Source organism: Somniosus microcephalus, chromosome 5 (assembly GCF_052327205.1).
Source record: "Somniosus microcephalus isolate GS21.2 chromosome 5, FLI_Smic_1.0, whole genome shotgun sequence".
Taxonomy (NCBI): domain Eukaryota; kingdom Metazoa; phylum Chordata; class Chondrichthyes; order Squaliformes; family Somniosidae; genus Somniosus; species Somniosus microcephalus.
In genome coordinates this window covers 24,623,527-24,648,765 of record NC_140991.1, presented here as the reverse complement: position 1 = coordinate 24,648,765, position 25,239 = coordinate 24,623,527, and the positions used below count along the sequence as shown (strand labels likewise).

At 43.2% G+C, this 25,239-nt stretch overlaps 1 protein-coding gene across 3 annotated transcripts in view; it reads right to left on the bottom strand.

Moving 5' to 3' along the window:
- Window positions 1–25,239, bottom strand: part of obscnb (obscurin, cytoskeletal calmodulin and titin-interacting RhoGEF b) — a 656,492-nt gene that overhangs the window by 597,628 nt on the left and 33,625 nt on the right. For all 3 annotated transcript variants that reach the window (XM_085987453.1, XM_085987451.1, XM_085987452.1), the window contains exons 3-7: window positions 22,405–22,665; window positions 11,882–12,187; window positions 8,382–8,648; window positions 6,835–7,119; window positions 4,678–4,950 (exon numbers count right to left, since the gene is read on the bottom strand). In XM_085987453.1, coding sequence (XP_085843579.1) covers window positions 4,678–4,950; window positions 6,835–7,119; window positions 8,382–8,648; window positions 11,882–12,187; window positions 22,405–22,665 — 1,392 coding nt within the window. The remainder of the gene's footprint in view (window positions 1–4,677; window positions 4,951–6,834; window positions 7,120–8,381; window positions 8,649–11,881; window positions 12,188–22,404; window positions 22,666–25,239) is intronic.

The window sequence follows — 25,239 nt, the reverse complement described above, 5'->3', positions numbered from 1 at the left end:
CAAAATAATAAAATCAGACTCGCTCCATTAGCTGTGAATCTACATCCTATCAATTCAAATAAACTTAATTAACTTGGACTCTTGTGCCTTAATGCATTTGTACCAAATGTCCTCATTTTGTGATACCATGTAGTTGATAAGGACAACCACTTCTATCCAGAGGAAAATTCTGCAGCATTCAATTAATTCTCCAGTGCATTTTGTAATTTCTTCCATGTCTCACACAGTCTGCTAAAGATCATAAGCGTACTGCATGTGAAGGGACACCTGTTGCATTATGTCAAAATGTTTGACCTATAATGTGACACAGACTTGTGACACCTAGCAAATGATCAGAAACCTGTCTCTTGGTTTTAGGAATTGTGTCAAAGCTTATATGTTATTATTTATGCTATATATAGAGACCGACATTTCTAAAAAAATAAAAAAACATACTGAAAGCTCAAGAAAGCGTATAGTTTGCAAAAGTAATCATGAATATTTTCACTAAATTAAAAATATCTTTAAATTAATTGTAAGAATTATGAGAAACAAAGATTTTTTTGTTATCCTATGTTGAATCAAAAGAATACTTGATAAGTAACATAACATTAATCACAATCAATCACAGAAACCCCACAGTGCAGATAGAGGCCATTTCGGCCCATCGAGCCTGCACCGACACATATCCCACCCGATCCCCGTAACCCCTACACCAACACATATCCCACCCTATCCCCGTAACCCCACGTATTTAATCCCCCTAGCACTAAGGGTCAATTTATCATAGCCAATCATCCTAACCCGCACATCCTTACTAAACTCATTACTCCTTATTGTATTCCCCACTTCAAAATGTACTGATTATTTTTGAGGCATGGTTCCAAATGTCCCTGACACTTCAGTCAAATGACCACTCTCTGTATACGCTGAGCCCAGACAATGAGTGTTGACAGTCTATCTGACTGTGGAAAATCATAGCTGACTTCAAACCTCATTTCATCTAATATCCATACACAATGGGGGCGATTTTGCCAGCCCTGGGGAGGCGGGTCTGCCAGGAAAATGGCAGAATTTGGGGACGGGTGCCCAACCCGCCCCCATGCCATCTTCCCAGGAGGCGGGTAGCCGTCCCGCGCCGGGTCCCGTCTCCTTGGAGGCGGGAAAGGATTAAAGCCTATTAACTGCCTGTTAACAGGTAGTCAACAGGCAGAAAATAGGATTATCCCCTTTTTGCCCTCACAAGTGCGGGCTTCCCGACGGCTCCAAAACTCGCCAGCTCAGCGAGATGAGTACTGGGTCTGCGGGGGTTGGGGGGGGGGGGGGGGGGGGTGGGGGGAGGGTGCAAAAGTGTGGTGTGAAGGTAAGTGATGGGTGCAAGAGTGTAGAGCTGAGTATCTGAGGTAAGTGCAAACTGTTTTTAAAAGTGTACTTACCTTTGTTTCTTCCTGCAGGCTTCAGTCGGTGCATGCGGAGAGTCTCGCACCTCTGTGTTGCAAATGAGAGATGGCCGTTGCGTTCTCAGATGCAACATCTCATTTCTGTAAAAGAAAGAAGGTTGACGAGGTCTTGTATGCAAGACCTCATCAAACTGCAGAGAATGTCACTGTTTGACAGCTTCACAGAGCTGTCAAACGATGACAATTCATCTGTCAAAAATTTGACAGATGAAACGTCATACGTTGACGTGCTCTGTAACCGGCTTTCCCTTAATTGGCCTGCTAAGCCTGCTGGGCGGGCTTAACAAGGTCAATCAAGGGAAATTAGCGTGGGTTGGCCACAAATCGATGGGAGGCGGGACATCGACCAGACAAGCAGCAGTCCCGCCTCCAACGTGCCCCCAGTCACAAAATCGCCCCCATATACTTTCCAGCAGGAGTCTTTGAACAGCAAATCAGACCGAGAACCTTGGCTGATTTTTTTCCCCTACTAGCCCAGAGTGACTGAAGCAATCTGTAGCAGCTAATTGATGTACTGGCTGGCATCCGTTTACTCAGGATCTCTGGATCAAGCTTTAGTCCTTCTTAGTTTTATATATCATAGTATCATGTCAGGTAGTGTATTTACCCCACTAAGCAATCAGGGCAGCTATCCTATGCAGTTAATAATTCTTTATAATGAGCATGAATGTAATTACTTTATTATCTATTACATAAATTACATGGGTTTTTACCATCTGGTAATGTAACTTATGGATTGTTACTGGCACTCCTACGCCACTCAGCTTCCTGCGTAAAAATATGCACTTTTTAACAATGAGGTTGAATTTCCATGGGGGCTCTCCCGATCGTTTGCCATAACTTTGGCGTTTATGCCAGTTCTCCTTGGTTTCTGCAGATCTTCCCCCAAAGTTAGGGTGAATTATCAGGAGAACCCCTGCAGAAATTAATGGTGAATAAGAGAATTGCATGGATAGGAAAAACAGAATTTAAAAAAGTGGCAGTGCACTTTCTACCAATGGCATAAGTGGAAAATCTATTAAGTCAACAAGGGATGAATCTAACTATTTTAATTCAATTTATTAGAGTAAAAGATTACCATAATAAGTCACTATCATGTAAAACTCTTCAACTCTCCCCTATTACTTGAATCAGTTTGGAACGGCAGACACTTGTCCATAATAAGGAGATTAAGATGAAAAATCATTCCAGTCTTTCCTTTATGCACAACGTCATTGGAGGAGATCTAGGAGCATGCCTCTCAGCTGCAGATGGTGTGGGGTGTAAGGAAATATGGGTTTGAAAAGGTATTTGGGGAAACCTGTCTGAAAGAATTTAAAATTGCAGTTTGCATGCAACAGTGGATTCACCTTAAACTGCTACAGTTGATAATAGGCTCTTCCAGTCTAATGAGTATGCTGTTTATTCCTTTGCCCAATCCACAACCACTTTGATTAGTTTATAATATTGGGCCTTAGTAGACTACGTTTAATAGCTCTGATAGGCCACGGTTACATTCATTCCTCTAATTAAATTAGTATAGAGGACAATACCTTGAGACTTGAGGCGGGGGGGGGGGGGAACTATGCCAGCCCTGGGGAGGCGAGTTTAGAGGCGGGACTGCCAGGAAAATGGCAGAATCTGGGGGCGGGTACCCATCCCGCCCCCAACCCGCCTCCGTGCCATCTTCCCAGGAGGCGGGTAGCTGACCCGCGCTGGGAGCCGCCTCCCCGAGGCGGGAAGGGGATTACAGCCACTTAACTGCCTGTTAACAGGGTGTTAACAGGCAGTTAAGAGGATTATCCCCATTTTACCCCTGCAAGTGCAGGCTTCCCGACGTCAGGAAATGCCGCCAGGGTCACCGAGGCGAGCAGTGGGTCAGAGAGGTCCAAAAGTGCACTGTAGAGGTGAGTGATGGGTGCAAGTGTGGAGAATGGTGTGAGGTGAGTGTAAAGTGATAGAGAATGTTTACTTACATTTGTTTCTTCCTGCAGGCTTCAACAGTTGGGGAACCGGCATCTCACCGGCAGAGATGACAGATGGCTGCTGCATTCTCCGATGTAGCAGCCATCTGATTTCTGCTCAGCAGATAGGTTTGATGAGTCTTGAATACAAAGACTCATCAACCAACAGAGATTGTCAGTGTTTGACAGCTTCACAGAGCTGTCAAATGATGGCAATTCATTTGTCAAAGATGAAACGTCATACTCTGACGTTCTCTGTAACCGGCTTTCCCTTAATTGGCCTGCTAAGCCCGCTGGGCGGATTTAACAAGGTCAATAAAGGGAAAATAGCGTGGGTTGGCCAGAAGTCGATGGAGGCGGGGCTGAAACCCGACAAGTGGGAGTCCCGCCTCCAAAAGCTCCCCATTGGCAAAATCCAGCCCTGTATTACAGTCAGTAAGGCTGTTAGTTTCAAGTTCTGCAGGGTGGGCCATTAACCCAAAAACAATAGAAGCTTGTGATGAAACTGGCCTGTGCGTATCATCAATATGATTAGGTGGGGTGGGAGGAATATGGGGAAAAACGTGATTGGACAAATTCTGCTGCAAGTTCCTGTTCATGGAGTATAACTAGGGGGCTTAGAACTATTCTCAGTGTAGAACATTTGACAACGCGCACTTGCAGGGTGAACGAGGATGAACTGTAGAAGGAACGTGGAACAGCACGTCACAACTTCTACCCAAGGAATACTGGGGTAATACAATTCTCAACTGTACTTTGTAAACTGCTGCTTATATCAAATATAAACCACCACTGTTACCAATACGGCGTCAGCTTCGGACAATTGGAAAGAGTCCAAAAAGGGCTACAGCAGCCTCAGGAGACCCTCAAATAAAAAGGCAAAAAGATGCCGCTCCCCACCGAGAACACTTTAAAGAACATAATCATGTTGCTACAGTATCCAAACAACATAAGCAGCTTCCTAGGACATATTGAAATTCCAGAAGCAATATAATCAAACAGAGATTATAACCCTTAAAGTAAACCGCCAAACTAAATTACTGATTTTAAACTTGTTACACGATGGCTCGCTTATTGATATTATAAATTATTAATTTCCACTGGGGGTGCTCCGAATCGTCTATGTAACTTTGGTGGCAAATCCATAGAATTGGTGTTGACGCAGATCTTCTTCCCGCCCCCCCGCCCTCCCCCGCCCCACTTATTAGCTGTTGGAACTGTTAAAAACTGTGCTATCAGATTGGAATATACTTTCAATGGAGGCACACTGGTCCTGAAATACAAGTTACATTTACCTATGATTTTCAAATCAAAGCTCATAGTGTCTTCTCCACACTCGCATGTATAAGTGCCTTCATCCTCTTTCTTTGTAGTTGAAATAAGAAGCTTGTGTTGCTTTCCCTTGTTCTCCATTGTAAACTTTTTTGTCTGCTTGATTTCTTTACCATCCTTGTACCACTGTACTTTGGTATAGCTGTCAACAGTCTCAATAAAGAACTCTGTTTGCTTTCCATACACAGTAGTGACAATGCGTTCCACTTTCTCTTTGTTAATAAATCGAGAAGTCTCTAATGTGGGGAAATAAAAAAAAATTAGTAAACAAATGTATTTTAATATATGTATTTTTATTTTGTTTTCAATATGTGATAAAAGAACTAATGCCAGATCAAGACATTCTTGGAATATATACATCCCCTAGAGAAGATAATTTCTGCATTCGCTCTGCAGAGATTAGCCAAATAAACAGAAAATCTTTTGCTCTAGTATGAAGGCTTAAACATTGCTTGGTATTGAAAAAGAAAATGGCAATCTCCCCCTATGGTTTACTAGGTAAATGTGCTACATGGTTTGGTATTAAGCTACTTAACTAGAAGCTTGCATTTTTGATTTATGGTAAATTAGGTCATTTTAACGACAACAATGGAAAAGATACCTCTGGATTAAGGAAGGAAAAACAATTAGCCAGGGTTCTTCCTCCTGATTGCTATTGAGTGACTCCTGTTGGATATTGTGTGTGGGTATGTCCAACAGAAATAGGACTGGTCTTGACCCTGGCGTTTCCCACATTTGAGTAGCCCGCTGTCACTCACCATCTGGGCTCACAGAGAGATTAGCAATGTACATGAAAGATTGCAGCTATTTATGAAACCATAGCTCAGCCCAGCAAGATTAATTGCTTTAAAGGAGAGAAGAGGATGAAAGAGGAAAAATGGAGGAGGGGGAGGGGAAGAAACTTTCTTTCTACCTTGAGTACCAATACGAAAAAAATCAAATCTTTGAGGTGGCTCTAAGAAATTATAGGTATATTTGTGTCGAAGTATTAGACAGTCTGACCCATCCAATTTCAGACATCATAGCTTAATGCGGTTAAATAAACTAAAGTGACTATAATGGTAAGTGCAAGCCTGCCCAGTATCACTCATTGAGAATGACAATCGCTCATTTTGGTTTAAAGATGTTACTCAATTTAGTGTACGTCACTCTTAAAAACAAACACAGCTCTTTGGCCTAGAAATTCAGTTTGGGCCCGCCAGCTCGCTTGCGCCCAGAAGTTACCGCTGCGCGCGGAGCCACTTGCGCCCGCCGGAAATTCAGTTTCAGCGTCCCAAGTCGAAGCTGGCCGCTATTCAAGGGTGTGGCCGCCCCCGCTTGGGGCGCTGAAACTGAATTTCGGCGCGCTAGGTGCCGCAGCGCCACCCGCTGCGGAGCGGCAGGCTGTGGTACTGCAGGCCTTCCTCCCTCTCTTAAGGGGGAGGTGCCTGCAACAGCGAGATCGCCGCTCGCTAGTGCCGGCAAATGAGCCCGGCACCACGGAGGAGTGCCGGGCTCCCGGAAAACAGCCGGCAATGCCGCGGGGGGGGGGGGGGGGGGGGGGGGTGTGTGGAGGAGGCCGGGGAAGGAGGTGCGGGCAGGCGGCCGCCGAAAAAGCGGCCGGCCGCACCTCCACCTTAACTCGCCCCACTAAGGCTGCAGGACGGCCCCGTTTTCAGATCGCTGTTTGCGGCCGCTGCGGAAGAGGCGGCCGCAACTAAATATGGCGGTCGGGCCGGTAGCAGGGCGGTAGCGGGGCACTGCGCACACCGATGACATCATCGGTGGCGGCGCAGCGCTACTGGCTAACACCGCCATTACCGCAGCGCTGAGTATCGGCGCAATCTCAGCAAGTGGCGCAAAAGCCCTCTTTGGGCGAAAACTGGGCGCAAAGCCTACTGAATTTCTAGCCCTTTATGTTTAAATGAGTTAATAAGCGCTTTTATTTCCTAATCCTAAATGATTTTGACAGCTCTGGTAGGGGCCTTTTTGGCCTGACTTGCCCATACTTTTAAGTGAACATAATTAATTTTATAATGCGCAATATTTTAACTACATACACCTTAGTTTAACTGGCACTGAAACTCCAACTTTTAGATGAACATGCACATTTACTGACAAATGCTTAGCATCATACACACCCTTAACATAGAGCTGAAATGACATTTTATTGCCATCACAAACACATTCGTAAATCCCAGCATCTTCTAGAGTTACACTGTTGACCTTCAAGATGCGGCGTTGATCCAAAGATTGAAATTCATACTTTTTGCCAGACTTGATCTCCTTGCCATCTTTTGTCCAGATTACTTTTGCAGCTCTATCGGAAATCTCAGCAACAAACTGAGCTGTACCTTGTTGTGAAACAGAAACAATCTCCTTTTCCAATGACTTGTTTCTGAAATTCACTGGCGCCACTGGCAATGCTGTTAAAAAAGCACAGCCTTTAGTTTATTTCTTTTTATATTTAAAAAGCTATTTTCTGTTCACTTTTAGACTTCTTCATGCCCCGTTCCACTCCCTGACTAGCAATGTGTAGGAAAATTATAAAAGAGTTTTGATAGAGAGAGCAGGGAAAGACTATTTCCTCTGATTGGGGAGTTAATGACAAGAGGTCATCAATTTAAAATTATCACTAAGAAAGTGAGGAGAGAGATTAGGAGAAATTTCTTTACAAAGGGGTTTGCTGGACCATGGAGTGCTTTGCCACAGGCAGTTGAGGCAGAGACCATTACTTCCAAGGGAAAATTGGATAAATATTTGAAACAGAGAAAGTCAGAAGAGTGAGAGCAGGGCAGTGGAATTAGTTTTGGATTGCTCTAGCAAAGATCTGGCACAGACACATGGGCCAAATAGCTTTCTTTTATGCTGTAAACTTCTATGGTTCCATAGTTCTATGGTTTATTCTACAGCGTTCTAAGTCAAGAAACTTATGTGCGGACAAAGAATTAGCCGTTCACGAAGACGGCCCACCACCACCTTCTCAGGGCCACTAGGGATAGGCAATAAATGTCGGCCTTGCCAGGGACGCCCACATCCAGTGAATTAATTTTTTTTAAACGTGATATAAGCCAAAGTAGTGACAAAGGTTTTTGTTCAACCACTGGGGTCACTACAATTAGCTAGAAAATGGGCAGGTAAAAGCATAGTTCGGTTCTTAGGGAGCAAGGTTCACTTTTGAGAGTAGCACTGAACAGCAGGAAAATAGCTGAGGCAAAAGTCCAAAAATGTAGCAATCCCACCCTCACTTTCTGTGGAGTGCTACTTTCATTAACATCTGTTTGGTTGTCTGAGGGAGACAGAGAAACCCTCTTCAAACTGCACAAGCATCCCCTTGGTTGTTTAGTTAAGAAGTAACATTAACAAAATGCTATTGATACAACTCCTGATGTCGATACTGATCTGCCAATTGTCCACTTCTACAGTGTACTAATCTATATTTTACGGTTTTACGAGTATTTATACAGCTCCCAAGTAGTCTCCATTGATACAATAAGTATGTAAGGGTAGTATAACACAGGCTTGTACACTGCAATTGTCAGGACCAGCATATGCCAGCACAAAAAACTTCTCACCCTTAAATTAGGATGGAAATTGATTAAGGGAACATTATATTTCTTGCGCAAACAATAGCGGAATTGAATAAGCAACCCAAAAATCAACAGCAACCATTTAAAACAATGCTCACCTTTCACTCTTAATTTAGCAGTGCTTTCAGCATTGCTAGCCACAAATTTCACTTCAACTTCATTGTTCAATGAACTCACTTGTTTAATTATTAGTGTGTGTGTATTTTTAGTTCTCTGTATTATGTAATTCTCACTGCTTTGTATGGCTTTTTCATTCATGAACCACATCCCAGGAGCAACTGCAGATAGTTCAATAATGAAAGTGGCATCTCCACCTGCTGAAGCTTCCACATCTTGCAGAGGTTTTTCAATGGAAGCTCTAGGTTCTGTCAGAGCAAAACACGCAATTCACTGTTAGCTACGACATTCAAACAAGTTTAGTTTTATTGAGAACCCTAGCTGAAGGACCAAATAATAAACTATTAATGTTATAATCTATACGATACATTTCCACATCCTATACTGCATCATGACTTGGAAATTTTCATGGTTCCATTTTGTCTCAGTCAATTTTTCAGTGAATTTTCCCTTTAGAACATAATGAAATTCTTTTTTACTGGCATTGCCTACTCTGGATTTTGGAACTTTTAAATGTCTGCAGAAAAATAGCCAAATCCTTAACATCATTTCAGTAATTTATTTTTAAATGGTCAGTCACCTGGGGCAGGATTCTCGGCTTAATAGGGGCGAGTGCCCCCAACAATAGCAGCAAAAAAGGTGCACCCACACAGCATTAATAGAGAAGCCACAGGCCAGTTGGGCCAAAGACTGGATGCAGCATCTTTTAACCAGTTGATGACTCCAATGTTTTCAAGCTCACAATCCAACAGCAATCTATCCCACTAGGATCAGCCCAGAATGACACCGACACCTGCTCTCAACACATGTAGGTACCAATGGGCATATCAGAGGCATCTCTGGTGGAATTCCAAGGGTAGCCTGGGAACACCCCCAGACATGCTCCGAAATTGCTGCCAGGTTGAAAGGGAGGGGCAGTAGAAGGAGGTCTGCCCTTCCCAACTTCCTAGAAAAAAAATACTGAGCAGAGCAAAATGAGGGGGACTCTGACATAACAACAGAAAATGCTGGAAACACTCAGCAGGTCAGGCAGCATCCGTGAAGAGAGAAACAGAGTTAACGTTTCAGGTCGGTGACCCTTCGTTAGAACTGGAAAAAGTTAGAGATATTGGCCCAGAAATTCGGGTCCCAACGCGTGAGTACGGACGAGTACTCACGCGTGGACCCGATGGAAGTGCCGGTTTCTTGCATGCACTACGCATGCGCGGGAAACCGGCATTTCCGATCCTCTGAACCAAGGGGTTCAGAGATCGAACGCATGCGCGCAGGAGTCTGCGCGTGCACGTTGAACTTCCTTTTTTTTTTAAAACAGGTTTGCCCGTGCGTGAAGGCCTCTACTTTTTGCACATCTAAAAACCAGGCGTAAGGACTTCATTTTAAAAGGTAAGTGGTCAATTAATTAAAATTAGAACATTTTTTCCACAGGTTTATTATTTTTAAATACTTTACAGTAAGGTAAGTGTATTTTTAGCCCCGATTTTTATAAAATTATTTTTTTCAAAAATTTAAATTATTGTTTAAAATAGTTATTTAATGTTATTTATAGTTGATTTAAATAGTGTGATTTAAAAAAAAAAATATTTTAAGGTTAAGTACTGTTTTGGGCGCCTGGAGTTTTCATGAGTTTGACAGTTCTTTCTGTCAAACTCATGAATGGGCTTTTTCCTCCTCCGATTGGTTGCCCAGTGCTCACGTGATCCCAGCCGACACATCGCACTAACTACGCCGCTGGATCACGCAAGCACAGCACGCCGGGAGCTGGACCGAGCCACAGACAGGAAATGCACACAGGCCCAGGCCTCAACAGCCGGCGCGCTAGGTAAGTGTAGGTCGGGGGCTTGCACCCGCGGGAAGCCCCCGACATGAATTTCTGGGCCATTAACAGGTTTTAAACAGGTGCAGAGGCAGGGAAAGGGGGAGGGGAGGAAAGAACAAAATGGATGGTCTGTGATAGGGTGGAAGGCAGGAGAGATTAAATGTTGCAAATGGGGATGGCAGAATCATCAACACCTGCCGCCTGAAAAAATAGGGGCAGGGGTTATAGTCTGAAATTGTTGAACTCAATGTTGAGTCCAGAAAGCTGTAAAATGCCTAATCGAAAGATGAGGTGCTGTTCCTCGAGCTTACGTTGAGCTTCATTGGAACCAAGCAGGAGGCCGAGGACAGAGAGGTCAGAGTGGGAGTGGAGCGGAGAATTAAAGTGACAAGCGACCGGAAGCTCGGGGTCACCCTTACGGAATGAATGGAGGTGCTCCGCAAAGCGATCACCCAATCTGCGTTTGGTCTCCCCAATGTAGATGAGACCGCGTCGTGAGCAGCGAATACAGTATACTTCTTGCAAGTTAGTATACTGGGGCAGGAAGGTAAAGTAGTTCTGAAAGAGATTGCAATAGGGTAGGGCAATGGTTGGAAAACTGGGATCTGATGATGGAGTGGGGCGGGGGGGAGACAGGAGCACAAGGAGCAATCTGAATCTGGACAAATGGCAGGAGAAGATATCCCAAATAGGGTGAGATGGAGAGGATGGAGAGATTTAAAAATAAGGATAAATATTTTGAAATCAATTTGCAGCTTAAGAGGAAATCAATGGAGCTGGAACAGGTTAGGAGTCAAAGGAATGTACTGTAGTACTTTGTGCAAGAGAGGACTTGGTTGGCAGAGCTCTGAATTTGCTCTAATATGTGACAGTTAAGGCAGGGAGGTCAGTGGGCTTTCAGAACGACTTCTAACTGAAAAACAACAGAGAATCCAGGGTAGAATATGTCACTAGTTAAAATACAGAAATCAATTACTCTCATGAGATACAATGTCAGAGTAAGGGAAGATGTTAAGTAGAATCCCACAGTGGTTGATGCTTCATCCCTGTTCTTTCTAACCTGTAAAAATTAGTTTGGATTCCAAAACTCATGATAAACTTGCTAGATTTGTCAACACTAAAATCAGAGCAGTAATAGAGAAAGGTGAATCTAACGATTTCCCCAAAAAATTAGATTGGTCATATATTGGACAGACAAATGGTAAACTAAATACATATGGTATTGCACACATTGAAATTTGTGGATCATCAACATGCAGTAAGTGGAATTTAATTAACAGGGAGACTCAAAAAACTGGACTCAGAACTTTGAGTAGTAGAGGCTAAAACATTAGAATTGTTCAAAACACAGTTGGATTCTGCGAAGTGAGAGTTAAGCCCTGATTTTAACGGAATGAGGCGGGTGGACTGATGCGGGCAGCAGACCGTCCTGACCTCGGCCACGTGAAGCTCAGGATCATTTTAACTCCTGAGAGCTGTAATATTTTAGCAGGCAAAAGGTGAAAAATATGCAAACTGGTAGAACAAAACTAGAGTTTATTTTTGGATGAATTAGACAGAGATAAGAGCAGAAATAAATGACCGATAAACAACTGAGAAAACAAATAAAAAATGGATGAAGAGAAAAACATATTTTAAAATTTTTGTCAAAACATTTTTACTCACCGATACGAAATGTTCCTGGGACTTCTAAGTACGTACTCTGGGTAAAGTTGTTTACAGAACTAATTCTGAACTGATAATTAGCTCCTTCTAGCAAGCCACTCACTGTGAACTCTTGTGCCACTACCGTTTCTGTAGTGTGACACCTTGTCCAAGTATTGCTTCCTATTTTCTTTTTTTCGACTATGTAACCTGTCACAGGGGCAGGTGGCACATCTTGAGGCAGAGACCAAGCCAAAGTGACAGATGTTTCTGTTTTTTCTGTGACCACAGGGTTGACTGGGGGATGTGGTGGAACTTTCCGGGGAGCTAGGGAAAAGTACAAAGAGATCATTTGACAGGACTCCACAGAAACCCAAGAGTTCAGATGAAGCTTGAAAATAGGCAGTCACTGTTGAAATGTTTCAAATTCAATGCAAATCCTCAAATCAAAACTATTGTAATAAATTTCTACCTTGGAAAGTTACAGATTGATTTTTTTGAAGTAGTTTATTATGGTTTTTTATATAAACGTGCACAATAATAATGGACATCCCAACATGACAAGTAATTAGAAATTATCTTAAAATACAGAATTCCTTAAAAAAAATTCTCAATTTATAGAACAGCATTCAGTGTCTTGGGGCTGGATTTTGCCAATGGGGAGCTTTTGGAGGCGGGACTCCCACTTGTCGGGTTTTAGTCCCACCTCCACCGACCTCTGGCCAACCCGCGCTATTTTTCCTTGATTGACCTTGTTAAGCCCGCCCAGCGGGCTCAGCAGGCCAATTAAGGGAAAGCCGGTTACAGAGAACATCAACGTATGACGTTTCAACTGTCAAAAATTATGAAGCTGTCAAACACTGACATTCTCTGTAGTTTGATCAGTTCTTGAATACAAGACTCAGCAAACATCTTTCTTTTGCAGAAATTAGATGGTTGTTGCACTGGAGAATGCAACGGCCATCCGTCCTCTCTGCCGCGGGGTTGCGAGATTCTCCGCATACCCACCAATTGAAACCTGCAGGAAGAAACTTAACACTTTCCACTTACCTCACATACTCACCTCTCCACACTTGCACCCATCACTTACCTTCACAGTGCACTTTTGCACCCGCAGACCTCCTACTCGCCTCGGTGACCCTGGCGGGGTTCGGAACCTTCGGAAAGCCCGCACTTGTGTGGGCAAAATGAGGATAATCCTCTTATCTGCCTGTTAACTGGCAGATAAGTGGCACTAATTCCCTTCCTGCCTCCAAGGAGACGGGACCCGGCGCGGGTCAGCTACCTGCCTCCTGGCAAGATAGCACGGAGGCGGGTTGGGCACCCGCCCCCAAATTCTGCCATTTTCCCAGCAGTCCCGCCTCCAAACCCACTTCCCCAGGGCTGGCAAAATCCAGCCCTTGGATTATTAATGGTCACTCCTGCAATTCCTCATAGTTGCACTATTTTTTTTATTACATTAGCATCGAGAGCAAAGCACAACCCATGAGAGCTGTTTCTAACAGCCCCACCTAGAATTAAAAAGGGCAGTGGTGACATGGGTTGGGTCACTTATTGTCCTATTTATGTTGGTGCTCTGACTGCGCCATCTTGGTTGGGTCTGGAGATGGACAGCCAAAGCACCCCACTGTTTATGGCGGAAGGCTACTTGTAATATGCAAATTGGAGTCCTATAATGTACATAGGACCAGATTTCAAATTTTGATATAAATAGGCAGGAGCGCGTAGTGCAGTCTCTGCCCACTTATACTGGCATGGAGCAGCTTAGCCAGCGGTCCTTAAAGGGACTGATTGAGGCCAGTCAGAAAATGGCTGGTTTCTTTTTAACTTTTATTTTCGTGGGCCCAGGAGCCCACTAAATAACTTCAGCCCGCTGCCAGCTCGGGGGGGGCCAAGCGATTTTATGACCTCCCACAGTAGGCGACCTGCAGCTCACAGCTGCATATAACTGAGGCTTAGGCTTCATAGCGGTATCAACATTGTACACCCCTAAAGTTTTTTGATAACAAACAGCAGTAAATGACTTTCATTTACTTTCATTAAGTCAATTTTGTTAACCCACAAAAATAAAAACAAGCCTGGTATTCCATTAACTGGAGCTTTAGAAGCTTTGTTCTTCAACAATTCTTACCTGCTTATAGGAACACAATTTATCATTCAAATTTTTCACAGCAACTGCTTGCTACAACGTTACTAATAAGTCTGCCACTAGTGAAATTTAAATGATAAAATGGTTTGTAAAAGTACTGTAAAGATTGTTCTATAGCCATCATATTCAGGGACATTAAGCATCAAATCTTTCCAATCTATTTAATAAAGTAAACCGAGGGAAAAAATAATTTGCTACAACTCTTTGCTTCATGACTATGTGCATACCATTCACATTGATCTATTTAATTCTCCTGCTGGGTATATGGGCTGCAACAACAACAACTTATAGCACATTTAACGTAGTAAAACGTCCCAAGGCGCTTCACAGGAGCGACATCAAACAAAATTTGACACCAAGCAAAATAAGGAGATATTAGGACATGGCCAAAAGCTTGGTCAAAGAGGTAGGTTTCAAGGAGCGTCTTAAAGGAGGAGAGAGGTGGAGAGCCAGAGGTTTAAGAAGGGAATTCCAGAGCTTAGGGCCTAGGCAACTGAAGGCACTGCCGCCAATGGTGGAGCAATTCAAATCGGGGATGCACAAGAGACCAGAATTGGAGCAGCGCAGAGATCTCAAGTGGGTTGTAGGGTTACAGAGATAGGATGGGGCGAGGCCATAGAGGGATTTGAAAACAAGGATGAGAACTTTAAAGTCGAGGTGTTGCCGGCCCAAAAATCAACGTAGGTCAGCGAGCACAGGGATGATGGGTGAACGGGACTTGTGCAAGTTAGGATACGGGCAGCAGAGTGTAGGATAAGTTCAAGTTTACGGAAGGTGGAAAATGGGAGGCCAGCCAGCAGCGCATTGGAATAGTCAAGTCTAGAGGTAGCAAAGGCATGGATGAGGGTTTCAGCAGCAGATGAGCTGAGGCAGGGGCGGAAACGGGCAATGTTACGGAGGTGGAAGTAGTGAGTCTTGCTGATGGGAGCGGATATGTGGTCGGAAGCTCATCTCGGGGTCAAATAGAACGTCAAGGTTGTGAACGATCTAGTTCAGCCTCAGACAGTGACCAGGGAGAGGGATGGAGTCGCTGGCTAGGGAACAGTTTTTGTGACAGGGACCGAAAACAATGGCTTTGGTCTTCCCAATATTTAGTTGGAGGAAATTTCTGCTCATCCAGGACTGGATGTCGGAGAAGCAACGTGACAAATCAGAGACACTGGAGGGGTCGAGAGAGGTGCTGGTGAGGTAGAGCTGGGTGTCGTCAGCGTACATGTGGAACCTGATGTTGTGTTTTCGGATGATGTCACCGAGGGGCAGCATATAGATGAGAAATAGGCGGGGGCCAAGGATAGATTTTTGGGGGACACCAGAGATAACTGTACGGGTGTGGGAAGAGAAGGCATTGCAGGCAATTCTCTGGCTATGACTGGAGAGATCAGAATGGAACCAGGCGAGGGCAGTCCCACCCAGCTGGATGACAGAGGAGATGCCTTGGAGGAGGATGGTGTGGTCAACCATATCAAAGGCTGCAGACAGGTCGAGATGGATGAGGATGGATAGTTTACCACTGTCTCAGTTACATATGATGTCATTTGTGACTTTGAGAAGGGCCGTTTCAGTGCTGTGGCAGGGGCGAAAACCTGATTGGAGCAGTTCAAACATGGAGTTGTAGGAAAGATGGGCACAGATTTGGTAGGTGACAACACGTTCAAGGATTTTGGAGAGGAAAGGGAGGCTGGAGATGGAGCGGTAGTTTGCAAGGACAGAGGGGTCAAGGATGGGTTTTTTGAGGAGGGAGGGGTGTTGATGGTAGATTTGAAGGGGAGGGGGGGAATAGTACCCGAGGAGAGGGAATCGTTAACAATATCAGCTAACATGGGACCAGGGAGGGAAGTTGGGTGGTCAGCAGTTTGGCAGGAGTAGGTTTGAGGGAGCAGGAGGTGGGTCTCATGGACAAATTCAGCTCGAAGAGGGCATCTAGGAATATAGGAGTGAAACTAGAGAAAGATGCAAGTTCAGGGCTAGGGCGGGGGGGGAAACCTTAGGGGAAAGTTTGGCTTGGTGAACTAGGGGAAGGGAGGGAAGCAGCAGAGGCTGCTGATGGCAAGTATAACATCTCTCAAAACTACTAAATATGTGTCAAGTAAATGCCAGAGATAATAAATCCAAGTAATGCACATGATACTTAAATCAATCAAGTTCTCTGAACATGTCCTCTGGTAGCTCCTTTTTCATAGTTGTTGACAAAGTCAAGTGTCTTGATTACATTGGGACCGATCACCAGCAAAAAGACATATGAACTGTCTGTAAATAGCAACATGCTCATTAGCAGGTTTAACAAGTGTTAGGATAGTGGTAAGATTTCAGATCTTGCTTCCAGAAGTACTGGAGTGATCACTTAATAACTAATTTTGCTGATTAAGAGTCTGATACAGCCATCCAACACTATTGGTGCTAAAATAATCTGAATTGACACCACCAATGTATTTCTTAATAAACAGTGCATAATTTATGGAACAAACAAGGCAACAGTGATTGTTCAACAATATAGAAATTTTCAAAAATAATTCTGAGGTTCTCACATATCACTAGCTCCATTTTAAGGAGATATTCAATTTTGATAAGAACATAAGAAATAGGAGCAGGAGTAGGCCATTTGGCCATTTGAGCCTGCTCCGCCATTCAATAAGATCATGGCTGATCTACTAACTCATCTCCACTTTCCTGCACTATCCCCATATCCCTTGATTCCCTTAATATTCAAAAATCTATCGATCTCTGTCTTGAATATACTCAATGACTGAGCCTCCACAGCCCTCTGGGGTAGAGAATTCCAAAGATTCACCTCCCTCTGAGTGAAGAAATTTCTCATCTCAGTCCTAAATGGTCGACCCCTTATTCTGAGACTGTGACCCCTGGTTCTAGACTCCCCAGCCAGGGGAAACATCCTCCCTGCATCTACCCTGTCAAGTCCTGTATACATTTTGTATCTCATTCTTCTAAATGCTAGAGATTATAGGCCTAGTCTACTCAATCTCTCCTCATAGGACAATCCCCCCCATCCCAGGAATCAGTCCGGTGAACCTTCATTGCACTCCCTCTATGGCAAGTATATCCTTCCTTAGGTAAGGAGACCAAAACTGTACACAATACTCCAGGTGTAGTCTCACCAGGGCCCTATATAATTGCAGTAAGACATCTTTACTCTTATATACTCAAGTCCTCTTGTAATAAAGACCAACATACCATTTGCTTTCCTAATTGCTTGCTATACCTGCATGTTAACTTTCAGTGATTCGTGTACAAGGACACCCAGGTCCCTCTGAACACCAACATTTCCCAATCTCTCACCATTTAAAAAACTCTGCTTTTCTATTTTTCCTTCCAAGTGGATAACTTCACATTTCTCCACATTATATTCCATTTGCCATGTTCTTGCCCACTCACTTAGCCTGTCTATATCCCCCTGAAGCCTCCTTGCATCCTCCTCACGACTTACATTCCCACCCAGCTTTGTATCATCAGCAAACTTGGGTATATTACATTTGGTCCCCTCATCCAAATCATTGATATAGATTGTGAATAGCTGAGGCCCAAGCACTGATCCTTGCGGTACCCCACTAGTTACAGCCTGCCAATCCGAAAATGACCCTTTTATTCCTACTCTCTGTTTTCTATCCGTTAACCAATCCTCAATCCATGCTAGTATATTACTCCCAATCTTAGGAGCCCTAATTTTGTTTAATAACCTCTTGTGTGACACCTTTTCAAATGCCTTCTGAAAATCCAAATACACATCCACTGGTTCCCCCTTATCTATTCTGCTAGCTACAACCTCAAAAAATTCTAACAGATTTGTCAAACACTATTTCCCTTTCATAAATCCGTGTTGACTCTGCCCAATCCTATTATTATTTTCTAAGTGCCCTGTTACCACGTCCTTAATAATAAATTCTAGCATTTTCTTGATGACTCCTGACTTTTCCCAAGTCACATTTCTTGGAACAATGTGAAATATTAACCGGTTTATTTCCCATTGTCTTGCTCCCCACCAGTTTTTTTTTAATGGTCTCTCTCTTCCTGTAAGCATATCTCTGCTTATCTCCACTCCATAGGATTGGTCTATCTCTGACTTTGTCTTCTACTTTTTTTTGTCTCCTTCATTTAATTTCTCTCAACTGTATACTTCACAAACAATTTTGCAGAGCTTTCTAAAGATGTGACTGATTGTATAGATAAAGGGAATGCACTAAATGCAGTGGATTTTCAGAAGACATTCGATAAGGCATCTCACAGGAGGATACCAAGGATGAGAAACTATAGTTTAAGGCGAGAGTTGAGTTACTGGACTATTTCCTTTGTTGCAGAGAAGGCTCAGAGGTGATTTAATAGAAGTTTTTAAATTATGAAAGCTTTTGATAGGATGAATATGGAAAGATAATTCCTCTGGTGGAGGGGGGGCGGTCAGTGACAAAACGGCTTCAATTTAAAACTGTCACTAAGAGAATGAGGAGAAAGGTTAGGAGAAATATCTTTATGCAGAGTTGTTAGGGTATGTAATATTTTGCCAAAGGGAGTAGTTGAGGCAGAGATAAGAACATAGGAACAGAATTGCTAAACGAGAAAAGAGCAAGGTCCATCTAGTTCACCGTCTAACATCCTGGTAATCGCATGATACAACAATAATGGAGTTGTTGGCTAATCATAGCAATCAATCTCTATTAATGAGTCTACAACAGACCCAGTCATGATGCAAGGAAAACCCCAGTGGTGAACAGCTTTGGGAAACATGGGTCCAAAAATCACCTGCTCCTCCCGAGCATGCTACATTTACCACATGACATGTCTCAAATTACTCATACTCAGACTGCATCTTTTAAGGAAAAATTGGATAAACATTTGGAACAGGACTATAGGGAAAGAGAACAGTGGAATTACTTCGATTGATCTAGCAAAGAGTCAGCATAGACACAATAAAGAAAACGACTTTTCTATGCTGTAAATTGCTACGGTTCTCAATTTTTTATATATCAATTTAATCTGTATGTCTGAACGCCATATGCCTCTCACATGCTTTCACTCCTTTTTTCCCCTGCATGTCCATCTCACTTTTAAATATCCACTTGATTGGTATAAGTAGTGCACTTTAAGCCAATTCAGCTGCATCTCATTCATGCAATCAGGGGCAGCCAATAAGCTGTAGCCAGACATTTCTTGCAGGTAAGAGAATATTTAAGGTCTAGTGTTCACAACATAATTAAGTTTATTGTCAGGATATAGAAAAAAAGATTCAAAAACGGTACTGAACAGAAGAGAACATTTTCAATGGATGAAAATGAAGCTTGCCCAGATAATTTGAGAGCAAAGGTTAGCAGATAAAACAACATAGGAATGGGAAATATTTCAGCATGATACGGATAGGGTACAGACAAAAACTATTCTGACTCGGAATAAAAGGGGTTGTATCAAAAGCTGTAATTCCATGGATGAATAATGCAGAGGAAAACCAAGGGTAATGTTAAAATCATTTAAAAAATGCAAAAATGGAAATTATGAGCATTGAGAGGGTATGAAAAATGAGCGTTAAGAGAGGGTATGAAAAAAAGCCTAGCGGCTAATATAAAAAGTATTGGAAAAGCTTTTATAAGCATACCAGAAACAATAGGATAGTCAGTGGAGTTACACCATAAGAGACAATGGAGAATAGTAGAAAATAAAAGAAAATAGATGTTTCACAAGTATTTTGTCTCTATATTTACAAAGGAGAGTAAAGCAAGGACTACAAGAGTACCAAAAGAGTGTGGAACAGTAATAGGAATTTCTTAGCCAGAGTGATATAGGGAGACTTAGAAGAGCAAACAGAATCAGGGGTACAGTTAGTGGAGTGGTTATTTTACTGGGCTGGTAATTCAGAGGCCTGGACTAACAATCCAAAGAATGGGAGTTCAAATCCCTCCATGGCTATTTGAGAATTTGAATTCAGTTTTAAAAAAATCTGAAAATAAAAAGCTGGTATCAATAAAACTGACCATGAAGCTTTATGTAAAGAAACCTGCCGGTCTGGCCTATATGTGACTCCAGTCCCACACTAACATGCATAACCATCAACAGTCCTCTGAAATGCCCTAGAAAGCCACTCAGTTGTGAAAGTCCACCACGACATTCTCAGGGCAACAAGAGGTGGTCAATAAATGGCAACGATTCCCACAGCCCAAGAATGAAAAAACAAACATTATACTTTCCACTAATGCAATGAGATTTCAACTAGTTGTAATCAATTAAATCTGATGCCGAGTGCCATTTCTTCTTTCTACAGTAGTTAATATCAAAGCAAACTGTAAAATTTGCAAAAGGAACCTTTACATAGCCAATCTCTCTGGGAAACGTGCCACCGAGGATCCAAGAATTAGCAGCATACTCTTAAAATATAGTGTCTTTTTTTTTGCTGTTATTTAACTTTTCCCCTCCCTTATTCTCCTGAACACATTGATCTAGAAATTCAAGTGCATGCGGGGTTCGGAGGATAGTGGCGGTCAAGATGGAGGGTAGCGCTCAGCGGCGAGCTGGGAAGGCAGAAGCCAGGATTGGGATGAGAGGGGGTAGCGGCGGCCCACATGCTTTGAACACGTGCTCCTCCCAGCCCCACATTCTGGTAAGTATATTTTAAAATCTTCCCTTATTGGTTGCAGCCACATGTAGAGCTGGTTTTCATGAATGCATCAGGCGCCAGCAGCCTCAGGGCAAACCAATATTGCAGAGGAGGCGTTAAACAGGCGTTCGGCCCCTTATTTGCAGATGCAAATGGACTAATGAATATATCAGGTATGAACCCTAGGCACTGATTTTGACCATACCAATCTGGTGGGCAGCGCACTTCCGACTCGTAATGAGCGTGCGCTTCCTGCCCACCATGTTGGAGGCTTAGGAGGCCACGTGGCCAAAATTTCTATGGCATTAACTACTTACTGGGATACAGTTCTCCATGCACCAGACACCCTCTAGTACTTTACTCAAGTGTTCATTATTTATGCATGCACCATAACATTGAGTGGCAATTGCCTTTTCAAGCATGAGGGAATACCACCACCAATCTTGTCGTCACTCAATGCCCACACAAACTCACTTCTAACAAGAGGCATTGAAATCCACAAATAGGACTCGGAACCCAAGCAAGTGTGGTCAAGAGGGGGAAGTTTTTGTAAGGGCAGCAGCATCTTTTGAGGGTGCGAGTGCAAGCAGAAGGAGGTACAGTGAACTGTCCCATTGTGATAGAGGGAGAGGCATCAACAGCAGAGGAGGGAATGATTGATAGTTCTGGGGCTAAAGTAGAGTTGTGCAGGATTGCGCAGAGAATAAGAGAGATGTGATGGGATGCCTTACCTTAGCACTCCTGGTAAGGTCATTCAGTCCTTTTCCTGCACTACAGCCAGGTCCTGGGAACAATACTTGTGGCATTTACTTGCACTGCCAGCTCTCTCCGCTGCTGCCGTTCACCCATTACCCCTGTGCTCGCTGATCTACATTGGCTCTTGGTCCGGCAACCCCATGATTTTTTAAATGCTCATCCTGCTTTTCAAATCTTTCCATGGCTTTGCCTCTCCCCATCTCTGTAACCTCCTCTAGCCCTACAACCTTTTCCTTTTCTAACCTTAGGATCGCCAATTGTAATGCCAGGGTTCAAATCTGAGACCTTACTAGTGTGTATATCTCAGCTACTCACTGAATCATTGTGGAACCAAGTGAAACTGTTTGAAATTGATAACTGTTATTGGATTGGTATGGCATCATCATTTACAGTACAGGATGCTTTATAAGTCAGTTACTATTTAATAAATGATGATATCTTGTCAAATTTCACACAGAAAGGTATACAAATAATAAGTAAATTACGTTGAAAAAACAAAATCCTTCTACCCATTTGTGGTAGACCATAGGCTGACACCCATGATTTGGCATGAGTTCCAGATTACAGTGCTCCGCATAAGGAGGGAAAACATACCTGAATTATCACCTCTAACTGGCAAGTTGCAGACCTTAGGGTATGTCAGCTGACAACAATTAGCCAGGGAATGGTGTGTGGCGTGTTGCCATTACAAACGATAAAAGAAGCAAAAAAGGAGAGAATTATGCTGATGTCTTGGGAAGCTAAAGTGACATCTAATTATCTGATATGGGAGATTGTTCCAATTGAATTGCCTTGCTTTCAGATTGCACAGTAATTAATTTTTCTTTCTGGAACCAAGGTGTGTTTTCACCCTGCCCTTTCTACCCACTGTATCCGAGTGACCCTAAAATGATATTATCCCGAGTGCCATTAACCCCTGAATTTGACCACACTTTTCTACTGTCGCTGAGAAGTTCAAGACCTGTAACACCCTAGACGTGACTGCAGAGACAAAACATGTGACAGAACAAGAAGAAAAGAAAATTAACTGCCTGTTTTAAAACTCACATGTTAGTGTGAACTGAGTTGATGTTCTAGAGTCATCTGCCAAAAGTGCTATATCTCCAGTGTCTTCCCATTTGCATTCACGAATAGTAAGAGTGTGCCGCGTGCCAGAAACCGCAATAGTTGTTCTATCATTTGGTTTTAGCTCTTCTCCATTCTTTGTCCACCTGATATTCTTACAGCTGCTGTCCAATTCCACACAGAAAATGGCAGTGTCACTTTCTGGTACTGCAGTTTTCCTTGGAAGTTTCTTAACAATGTTACCTGTAAGAAAAAATGAACAAGGAAAAAATGTAAACATATACCTATGACTATAATCTGCAACATCTCCGTCCACCTGACCAAAGCAGATGTAGTCTATAAGAAGGACACTCAGATTTCTTGAAAATAAAGTTATTAGTCTGTCTTCAGTATAATTGCAGGTTTTTTCTTTCCACAGGTCAGTAAATAAAACTTTGTTTTATTTTCTTTATGCTAAAGAATGCACTGATTTTTTTTAATGTTTTCTAATATTGTTATATTCCTCTTGCTATATAATTAACTTTTTATGGATGGTAACTTCCTTGGAGCCGCTCGCTCTGCCACCATAACCTTGCCTGAAGTGCAGCGGAAATAACGGCCTAGATTTTCAGTGTGCCGTGAGGCGAGCTTTTAGGTGGGCGGGGGGCAAAAATCCCGAATTTGGGGGTCCCGACACCATCCCGCCCAAAACCCGCCTCCACGTAAGTTTCAGAGGAGGTGGGTACCCGCCCCGCACTGAGACCCGCCGACCCGAGGCGGGAAGGGATTAGTGCCAATTAACTGCCTGTTAACAGGTAGTTAACAGGCAGTTTTTAGCCTAATCCCTATTTTGAGGGGTGTCGTGTGGGATTCCCAACGGCTCCAAACCACGCCAGGTTAGAGCAGGTGGCCCGTCGGGTTGAAGGACTTGGAGGGGTCGCGATGTCGGTGTTCAGGTGAGTTATGGGTGCATGAGTGCAAAGGTAAGTGTGTTTGGTGTGTCTAAAGTGTGTAAAGAAGTTTAAATTACCTGTACTTACCTTAACAGCCTTTCTTTCTCTAGGTTTCGGGAGTCCATCACTCAGCCGGCACTGAAAGCAAAATGGCTGCGAGCTGTCAAAAGTGACAGCCTTCAGCTTTCATTGCCGGTGACAGTTCTAACTGAGTCTGTGTAGAAGGACTCAGGTTAGAAGTCAGACTGTCAGTGTTTGACAGCTTCAAACAGCTGTGAAACACTGATATTTCATCTGTCAAGACCCCTTGACAGATGAAATTTCAGTCTGTGACGTCACCTGTTGCCGGGTGGCCCTTAATTGGCCTGCTGAGCCCGCTGGGCGGGCTCAACAAGGTCAATCAAGGGAAAATCGCGTGGATTGGCCGGACATCGATGTAGGCGGGACTAAAACCCGAAAGTTGTAGCCCCGCCTCCTTCCCGACAGCTTAATGAAAATCGACCCCAACGTTTACACGCATAAATGGCGTTACCACCCCAATTCCAAGCATAGTTATAGTGGTGGAGCAGGGGAAGGTCCAAGGAATTTCCTAGCCATCGTACAGAACATATAAATTTAGGTCAGAACTTCCCATCAGCCACAAGTAATTATATAATGTGCTTAACTAGAACTTGATAATCCCTACTGGAAAAGAAAATGGACAAGGTAATCTGAAATTCAAACGCATCTTTGAATCGTCGAAAGTGAAGCAGAACAGGACTTCCACCCACCTTGAGGTAGTGGCACTGATCCCATTGCAATTTGCGGGGTCAGACAATTTACAAAGGCAGAAGCATCGCGGCTATGTAAAAAGCACCTCAGATACACTGGGATGAAGCCAGATAGACAGCAGCCATTTTGTACACAACATTCCACAAATAGCAATGAGATTGTCTATTTTTATCATCTCTTTTATTGGTGCTGTTGGACAAAGGTTAAATGTTACTTTTCTTTGAATAATGCCATGAGATCGTTAACATTCACGTGAACCATTGAAACAAGAGATGGGGTTTTGGTTTAATCTCTCATCCCAAGAATGGAGCCTCCAACAATGCAGTTCTGCTTTGGATTCTCAGCCTAGAAGGCTATGTACTCCAGCCCTGGAGCAGGCTTTGAACCAACATCCATCTAATTCAAAGGCAAGAGCACAACCAATAGAGCTAAACTAAACTGTAGAAGACTATACTGGGCTCTAGGGAAATAGCAGGCCAGTGGGATTAGTTTTGGATTGCTCTAGAAAAAGATCAGCACGGATACAATGAGCCAAATGGCCTCCTTATGTGCAGCAAGTTTCTCTTTTTCTATGAAAAGCAAGAACTACATATATTTGGCAATAAAACTAAAGCTATCAATTTGTAAGGAAAAAGTTAATCAGATGGTACTGCTATTGATTTCTGCTTAGATTAATTTCTTTATATTAACTGTGTCCAGTAACTTTTCAATTGTAGTTGATCTCACTAACAATCTAATTATCCCTTTGATATAAACAGATACTGTAGCTAACTTAACAAGACCATGAGAGATTAGAGGCTTGAGTGGGTGTGTAGACATCATGGCATCTTGTAGGCTATTCATCTTTCCAACTTCACAGGGAAGCGAGAGAGTGCATCATCTTTACGTTGGTTAGATGCATGCAAGTTGAATGTGGCAAGAGACATAAAACATCATTCTGCTATCTAGTCAATAGCAAGGCCATGGGGGCGATTTTCGACAGCTCCTTCAGGCGCTAATGAGCCTCAGCGATGGCTAAGATGAAGTCCTGAGCTGAAGCGCCGGTTTAGCCAGTGTTTAGCGCAAGATGCCATCTTGGTAAAGGAGTTGAAGCTTGCACTAGGAACAGCCGCCT